Source organism: Maylandia zebra, linkage group LG6 (assembly GCF_041146795.1).
Source record: "Maylandia zebra isolate NMK-2024a linkage group LG6, Mzebra_GT3a, whole genome shotgun sequence".
Classification (NCBI taxonomy): Eukaryota; Metazoa; Chordata; class Actinopteri; order Cichliformes; family Cichlidae; genus Maylandia; species Maylandia zebra.
Window position 1 is genome coordinate 11,538,153 of NC_135172.1, and position 9,272 is coordinate 11,547,424.

The 9,272-nt window shown below is 43.7% G+C and overlaps 1 protein-coding gene across 2 annotated transcripts; it reads right to left on the reverse strand.

Annotated features, from left to right (window-relative positions):
* Nucleotides 1-894: 894 nt before the first annotated feature.
* Nucleotides 895-9,044, reverse strand: cbx6a (chromobox homolog 6a). Of its 2 annotated transcripts, none has more exons than XM_076884650.1 (5): nucleotides 8,867-9,044; nucleotides 7,683-7,726; nucleotides 7,494-7,559; nucleotides 6,682-6,748; nucleotides 895-5,708 (listed from the first exon to the last, which is right to left on the reverse strand). In XM_076884650.1, the coding sequence occupies exons 1-5, from the start codon at nucleotides 9,041-9,043 to the stop codon at nucleotides 4,425-4,427; spliced, it is 1,638 nt and encodes a 545-aa protein (XP_076740765.1). In that variant the 5' UTR covers nucleotide 9,044; the 3' UTR covers nucleotides 895-4,424. The 2 variants fall into 2 exon arrangements, with proteins under 2 accessions (XP_076740765.1, XP_024658480.2); XM_024802712.2 differs by having other exon boundaries at nucleotides 8,775-8,975.
* Between the last annotated feature and the right edge of the window lie 228 nt (nucleotides 9,045-9,272).

Below are 9,272 nucleotides of genomic sequence, written 5' to 3' on the forward strand. Positions count from 1 at the left end.
CCTGTACACTCTGCCATGTGAATATGAACAAACATGACAAATAGGGTGGTGGATATGGAGAGATTACCTGATGTGAAGCTCTGGCAGTCAAACATTTCCTGCACAGTGTCATATACATACAACACACACACCTTTAAACATTCCATTAACTCAAGTGCTTTCTGCACAATCCTTTGTCATTGTTGCACTTTTCTGTTGCACTGCCTTGTGTCTGCATCTTTCTGTTCTGCCTGGTGTTGTACTGTTTTTGCAAGTTTTGCACACGTGCACTTTATGTAGTGTGCATGTAGCACCATGATCCTGGAGGAACACCGTCTCATTTCACTGTGTACTGTACCACCGTATATGGTTGAAATGACAATAAAGCCACTTGACTTGATTTCCCTCTCCACCTCTTTTCTGATACAGTTAGGGCCAAGTTTTTGGCCCTTTCAGTCTGACGTTAGGGTGAACTTACTAAGCCATACACTCCTAGGAAGATTTAGCACTTTGTTAACACACACCAGAACACTCCAGAGCAGCAAACTGTTAAAAAAAGTCTAAAGGTGCTCACACTTGATAATGAATTGAAGGAATTGTGCGTCTGATTAGCAGCGGCCAGCTGCTACTTTTGTTCTTATTTCCTGTGAAAGCAGTAAAGGTACACTTAATTTTTCAGAGGAATTCAGAGTCCTGTGAAATCTATTTAACAGACGGCTGTAGCCCGGGTCAGGTGAGGTTTCATAAGTTGGGCAGATCTGGAGTTGATTTTAAGTGTTGAAGTTGAATTGATGAGCCTAACTCTGCTGTCAGCACCACTTCGGGCACCAAGTAAAATGAAAAACTACAGCTGTTAATTCTACAGTCTGCCTCTTATGTTAAATCACACTAAAATATGACAACAGCCAAAAGGAAGTTTTTTTAGAGAGCTTTTAATTAAAAGCTTTGTACGAGAAACACACAGAAAGCAACAACAGTAACAGGTAACGTGACACTGAATACATAATCTGTACAATAAGGGTTTGTAAAACATGCTTCTGAAGTTCAGATACATTACAATGTCAGCCTCCAACTCCTCCTCTTTAGCATCAATACAATGTACATAATTCATATTAGCATAAAACCAGACGAAACTGCAGTCTTGACATGTAAAAATCAGTGAGTCCTTCTGATCAAACCCATCTTAGACTACTAAAAAAGCCAAAAGAAAATGGCATTCAAATAAACATCATCACATTGACAATGTTATGCATATTTCAAAAAAAGTACTTAATTACAGTACAAACAACAAAATAATGCTCGTTTCCATTTCGTTAAGCATCACATTTCATACGTTTAAACAAGGATCCTTCTTTTTCTTCTAATTAGTGCCAACATGAATCTAGCACTTAGATCACATAGAAAACTATTTAAAAGGGGGGAAAGAAAAGCTTTAAAAATCGGAAATTATAAAAATCAAGAGCCCTATTTGGTTGAAAGAGGCCACTAAATCGAGTTGTGCTACTCCGTATGACAAAGAATAAGCAAAAAATTTAAAACAAAATTTTAAAAAAAAACATCACTTAGCAGTCTAATACCTTACAAATCTACCAACTGCAAGAGTCACTTCTATCCACCACTTAAACATATTATAGAGTAGATGAAAAAATCTATTCCAAATTACAATATATCCATTTGAGAAGAAAATAATTCTAGAAAAAAAATAGGACCACTCTGCTTTTACTGTGTCAAATAAGGATTTAAGTAGTGTTATTATCAACAGACATCGATTCGAATTTGAACTACAGACCGTTTTTCTTTTTTTCTTCATATTAATGGATGTGTCATTTTGGAATAAATCCTTCCAAGTGTAACCTATGAGAGAGAGTACTGAAACAGCACTGACAACAACTAGAACCATTCAGTATATGACAGGAACGTCGCCTTCGCCTGTTAAAAGACACGGAAAAAGCGGTACTCACAACTTCTGGAAAAGAAGACGACAGAAAACATAAAAACTTATTACAGTCTGCGACCCTTAAAGTCACCGAGCTAAAGTCGAGATTTAATGACGTTTTCAGCCGTTCTCTTTGATAAGAGCCAAGTGTGATGAGGTTACAGTTGCCTCGAGTGCAGCCGACGGTGAGCTCTAAGGCAACGCATGCGGAAGCTTTTAATATATTCTAACACATACTGTAGATAGAGCGGAGTTTAGAGCCGAAGAGTCTGGGAAGGCCTAGAAAGAGCAGGAGGAAAAAAGAATCTGTGTATAAAGGGGTCTGTAAAGGTTTCTTTAAAGTACGGCTGACGCGTTTGAAGGTAAGGTCAGAAACTTTGATCAATTTCGAGCTTGAGGGATTTAGCTGGAAACAACCTCCGGTTAACGTACACGGCAAAAGGTTTACAGCCAAGAACACAAGGGCGCTGGATCAAACCGTTAGAGATCAAGCAGCTTTTCTAACCATCCAGCTCCCCGACACACCAGCTGTACTGTGATCCTACTGAAAGACAGCCTGTCTGATGTGTCTGAAAAGGGGAAGACAACTGTGCCAGCATCCTCTCCAGTTATTAAACAGCGGTCCAAAGGTTTTATCCTTCATAAACGGGTAAAAGCAACAAGACAGGAAACAGGCAAAACGGCGCTTCATTTAGGAAGTAAAAACGCAGTGTCCTGTTTAGACTGGAACATCGAGGTATCCTTGGTCCTCACTGTTCCTCTACATGTGTCCAGGAGCACTGTTTACATTAAGCTGACAATAAGCTCAACTAAGTCTAAAGCCAGGACTTAAAAGACATGTTGGGCCTCAGTTATAGCAAAACAAATCTTGGTACAACAGGAGCAAGAGGCAAAGTTGTCTTACTTCTCATCATGATGACTAGAGTCTGATGGCTATAGGACTAGATGAACCCTTTTCCACTACAGTAGTGCAGGTGCCCCCTGTAGAACCAGTTTCATGCATTTCCACTACAAGAAAATATCAATGCTGGTTCCAAACAGCCGACATTCAGCAGCTTCACAAAACTGACTGCGCCAAAAGTTGTAACCACCGTTGTCTCTCAAGAAATTCACCAAACACAGATTCTCCATCCCGTGTAAATCACCCCAGCCTTTGCTACATAACCCCATGTAATGTTCAGTTATGAATCTGCGGAAATGTAGGCTTTTCGTCGTAAGGCACCCAAGTTGGAAGTGGCTTCGCACCGGCTCTGCATCAGTGGAAAGACACACGCATGCCCTATGGGTAGCAAGAATAAAGCACTTCTATTGACGTTACTACCAGAGCACATACTAATAAAGAACAGTTACGAAGCATAAAAGGACAAACTGGCAACATCCACAGGACGAAAAGCATGGGAAACAGCTTTTAACCAGTCAAAAGTGGAAGATAAATAGACAAAACTTAACAGTCGCTACATTGTACAAGCCACAGCTGCCTGGATTCATGTTCCACAGATTTGAAACACCTGTCGCCGAGTCAACTTCTATTTTTAGCTGCATTTTGTCGACGTTCAGTCTGAACTGTGTTCAGCTCATGGACCTTCTAGACCTGGACAGTTTAAGAAGTTAATTTTAGTGATTACGGCATACAGAGAAACTGTTCAAATTCACTGCAGACCAGTTTAGGGTCTTGGTGGACGTTATGGAGTCGAAGTAGGTGGCGGGAACAGAGTGAAAAACAAGGCAAATATGTAAGAGACTGCAAATGGCAGCAATAACTTAAAAAAAAATTACTGAATTTCATATTCTTTATCAGCCTTTATGGTTGTGTGTGCATATAAATACTTATATGTATATGCATGTGCATTCAAGAGAGCAAGAGGAGAAGGCTTTGGAAAAACTGATAAACCACACAGAATAGGTTGGTTTTTAAATGATGCAGTCAAGTGCATTTACCTCGCTATTGCATTGATGCAATATCCAAATCCAGCTGTGTTAAGTTCACTGAGTTGAACTTCCAACGAGACTAACAGGTCAAAACACCTGCAGGCTGCTGACAACAGCCTCCAGAGCAGAGCTTGCATCTAAATATTAAGTTTCTTCCACACAGGCCGAGTATGCCTTCTAAAAGTTCAACCTGCACACTAAACGGGCGACGGTTCCACTTTCAGGACAATGTTACATTGTACCAAACAAGATAAACTCAGCATGAAGCAAGTGAAAGAATTACCACCATTTCCATCCAAGCCAAACAGTCAGTCTTGTGCAAGTGGACAAAATATGGCAAATGAAATGCCAAGAAGGGCGTATTAGCTGCCCCATCTCAAATTTATATAATTCTTCTAAAAAAAATATGTCAATTTTTTTAAACTATTCAATGACAGGGCGGTGTTGGGTTATATTTCATTACTCATTACACAAATATGGACATACCCTTCAAGGTAAAGGTAGAAGCGAGTTGAAGTGGCATGACACTTTTTTTTTTTTCCTTTCTTCAATGGCATTTGACTTCATAATGTCCGTCCTCCTATGGCTTTGCTGGGGAGGGGTCGTCGGAGGCGGCGGTGGGAGGGGGGGAAGAGGCATTTTCGGGGCTAGCAGAAGGTGAAGCGGGGCAGGAGGCAGGGGATGGGAACTCTTTTATGGTGACGGTGACGAGGTTGGTGGTCACATCTGTGACCACTACATCCTTGCAGCTCGGAGCCATTTCAGGGTGCCAGTCGGGGTCTCCCTCAGCGGGCACCCTTGGAGGTTCGGTGGGGGCAGAGGTTTGGTCCCCGGGAGTGGCAGGGGGAAGCGCGGTGGGCAACTGGTGTTTAGCCCTGCACTGGCGAGGATTTTTCCTGCCTTCCTCTGAGGGCACCGTACGGTCCGGGGCGCCCTCGTCCTCTTCGTCTTCCAGGGAGGAAGAGGGAGAGGAGGGGAGGAAGGGGGATGATGATGATGCAGCCTGGTTTGCATCTGAGGACGCGGCAGGGGTGGAGGACTTGGTGCTCTGGCTCTTCTGAGTGTCTGCGTGAGGTTTGCTGGACTTGGGATCCTTGCTAGACGGCGAGGCCCCAGTGGAAGGCTGAGACTGGGCAGCAGTAGCATTGGTGGGAGATTTTCCTTCAGACCCACTGGAGCTGGAAGGAGAAGGAGGTGCCTGGAACTGAGAGGGGCTGGTGCGGCTTTCCCTAGCTCCTGTGCTGGAGCATGAGCTTGGGTGGGAGTGAAAAGGCACAGGTCCTCCGCACTGCAGCCCGAATGGCTTCCCGTACATCGGGAACCCCAGCATCTTCAGAGGAGGCTGGAAAGGTCTATATGGGGCTTCCCTCTTCTTCCCAATGATACGATTGCGGGATGGGATGTTCTGACGTCCTGCCGAAATATTCCGACCCCCGGCCGCTGTGCCACCCCGGCCCGCTTTGTCGATGACCTTCAGATTGAGGATGATTCGGCCTCTCTTGACTTCCCGGGGTTTCACCCTACGGTTAAGGATGCGGACGGTTTCAGAGAAGGGAGAAACGTGCATGCGGGACGGGAAGCCACCAGGGTTGGAGAAGGTGGTCGCCATGGGGTCTGTGCGAGGCAGAGGGCGCCGGGACATCCGGTGGCAGCGGTGAATGTCTTTCTTCAGTTTGTGTGTGGCCGCAAGGGAGTTAAGTTTAGGGGAAGGTGCGACAGCCGAGCTGGAGGACGACGGTAAAAGATGCGCTGAGGCAGAGGAGGAGGAGGAAGCTGCCCGGTTAGAAGTGGACGAAGTAGGACGCAAAGTGGTCTGGCGGGTGTTTGAGGCTCGGCTGCCGCTCTCTCCTTTCTGACCGCGAGCCTGCGAGACAAAGCACATTTAAGAAACCATTTTTGTAGAGTGAGCTTTTTGAACCTCTAAACACGTTTACTGAGTGATACACAGCAACAGCAGCCACTTTTAAACATTTGGCTAAAACATCTGGCTCAACTCCAGCACCTCGGACTGCAGCTAACCCTGGTAGCTCTTGCTCTGCTCTTCAGCAGTGTGTGAACCAGATCTCCTCCAGCTCATTCTAGCTACAATTCTGGAGGGTGGAGCTGAGACTATGTAACCATGGGCACTCACTTAAGTTAGTTGTTTTTGGCAACACTAGAGTCACAATGATTTATATCCAATGCTTCTTGGATGACAGCGTTGTAACTAATGCCTCAAAAGTGCACACTTTCCAGCTGATTTAGCTTATATTAGACTAAAGTTAATTTGAGATCAAAAGAATTAAAATTAACAAAATCAGCAGTTACAAAGAGAAGTTAATGCACCCAACACCACAGCGTTTAGCCGTGCTGAATGTAACTTCAGTCAGACGTGTCTCCTTTGTAACTCCATTTATTGTTGTTGATATAAATGACCCTCCCCCTTCACACGGCTTTCTGAAAGCGTTTTTCTATGACCAAAGGTTGCTGCAGTATGTGCCTCAGGTGAAATGTAGCACAGGACAAACGTGTCCCTGCCGCTCACGCTTCTTTTCATGTCATTTTCCAAAGACAAAGCATGCACTGTATGAAGATTTAAATAAACTTCAGACACCGTTTGAGGTTCAAGTAGGTTGACCTTTTTCTCAGCTTTAACAGCAGAAACCACAAACAGAATGTTCCACTTTCCTGCAGGGTGGTGATGCAAACTGAACAAAGGTACAGATTTCAACAAAGCTGCAAATTTAACTCATGCAAACTAGTCATAGTTTCCAGTCCACTCGTCAAAATTTTAAATATGATTTCAGATGCAGCAGCTCCTCCCTGTGGAGGAGCATAAAAAAAAAAAAAAACTGTACCTTCATTACAAGGTTCTTGGGTTTTGGTCCCCTTTTCTTTGGCCCGTGCAACTCTCTTTCCCGCTCTCTAAAAAAGAAAAAAAAAGTAGTGACAGTTAGAATGGCAATGACCACAAATGAAAAGACACACGCAACAAAAAGAACAAGAGAACGAGAGCAAATAGAATGACTCAAAGGTGATGACAGACATGAAAGCTGTGGGTGAGCGTGGGCAAAAAGAGCATCTCTGCAGCCATGTCAGAACACAGTTAGGTTTCCTTTAAAAAAAAAAAAAAAAATCTTATTCTTTGCTCTTATTTTCATCAGGGATAATGTTGAAGAAGGACAGGAAATGTAAGAGCCAGCGAAGAGAGGAATGACATGTAGCGAAAACACCGTTTCAGTCATTTGTTGTATCCCCTGCCTCCCATTAAAAGTTTTCTGATACTTGAACTTTACTCTAAATATTTCCATGAGCAGCACGAGCATTTCAAAGAGCTTGGCAACAGACAAAAAGAAGTTCGGTGCAGATTTTTTTTTTCAATTAGGCAGCAAAGAGGAGGAATGTAAAGACACGAAAGGGGGATGCGGGGGGATGAAAGTATGAGTAAACACAAGCACTTAGAGGAAGAGACACTGGAAGTAATTTAAAACAAGAACACATGATAAAAAGGTAAATGGGCCCGGGGGACTGAGCAGACATGCTTTAGACTTTTCAAGATAGGAGCCAAAATATAAAAACAAGCAATAGAGAAAAAATAAATACATAAATAAAAATCAAGACTGATTACTCAAAGCACACGCAGGGCTCCTCATGAAGCAGCTACACTCACTTTTGCTCAAACCCCAAAATCAGCCTGTCATCCAGGATGTTCTCCTCCGGCTCCCAAGTACTGTGCCTGAACACAAATGAAGAAAAACGCATGCATTCATTTTGCTCCAAAGCACAGTTAATGTGCATTTTTCAGCTGAATCGAACCAATGCTTGTGTCACATTAACATTGTGGATTCAAGGCACTCACTTCATTGCCCATCCTTTCCATTTCACCAGGTATTCGAGCCTTCCCTGAAAGAAGAAGACAAATGTTAGAATTACTAAAACAGTTCATATGAGAATAGATTTTTTTTAAAAGAAAAAAACAACAACATTCAAACACAGGTTTTGAGTATTTTAATTACAAATAGGATATTCTTGCCTTTACACCAACATGGGAACAAAACTCCACATGCTGTTAATGCACAGCAACACCAAATCTGCAATGCAACTGAATGCACTTTAGCACATTTCAGTCCAAGTTACAGAAGAGGACTTCATTTCTTTCACGTCTTCGCTAGGGTTAAATCTTCCTATGTTTTATAATAAGATCAAATACATTTCACGTTTGGGTATCGTTTATGTGAAATCTACGTTTGTTCGTGTGTTGCAAGTGTTTTACAGCAAGAAGGATACGCTAAAAACTCCAAGCAGGGACTTCTGAAGCCATTGGAGGCACGGTGGGCCTTGCTGGTTAACTGTGTATACCGGCAACTTCAGAAGGCAACATGCCATAATGGACAGAGTCTCTTACATGCAAAATACTGAAAACACATTGGAAACTCTCAAAAGTCCTTAATCAGCTATGGTTGAAGACTCCTTTCCCATCACCGGCGTATGAGAACTTGTGCTTCTGCAACCACCTTCATAACTCGCACGAGAAAGTAACAAAGTCAAGCTGTCGTTAATGTGGCAGCTACACATAAACTGGGCTATGAACCGCTGACTGTGACCGTATAGCTTTAGCTACCATTAGCTGGCAAGCAAACCAGGCCTCTCAGTTTCACAGCACAGTCCACAATACCATCAGCGGGGCTAGCGTGTCTTTGCAGCCACCCCGTTCTTTGTGTTGTTTTTATTGCCCTGTCGCTGCCTCAATGTCCGCGCCACGAGTCATAAGCCTCGCTGCTCTGATCTAGCTCGGACTAGCAAAGTAAAAGCAAACGCATGAAGGCCTCTGCAGTATTTCATAGGCGTAAGATGACAGCCCTGAGCCTATGGACTAAAGCAGTGCCGCGCTGCCGACGGGGAACATCTGCACGTAGTCAAAACACGCGGGACAGTGGCGGCTGTAGCTCACCTTACGGACGCGGCGTTTAAGTATGGCTTCCGCGGCGAAAATGCGATCTCCCGCCGCCGAGAGCTCCATGTTTCATACCCGAACTGAGCTACCTGTCTCGGTGTCCGTCTCTCCAGACGACAAGCTCCGCTGTCTGCACGGATCGACCAAACCGTGCGAAGGGCTGCACACACACGGAGACAGCACAGCACAGCAGCAGCGGTGCGACCTATCTGGTCGCCGGCAACCCGAGGAGAAAAAAAGCCCGCGCGGCTCTGAGCTTTAAACATCAGCGTCAAAAGACACGAAAAGGTTATTAACGTTAATTAAATTATTACAGACCTAATTAGACTTCATACAAATGTTTTAACACCGAAGGTCATCGGAATTTTACATTGTATTTATATTTACATTTCATAATGTTAACTGGTTTAATAATATTTGCCTTATTCAAGTATTCAGTCACACATTTGAACCAGTGGACAATTTAATCAATGGCTCTTTTCAAGCGTCCCACTA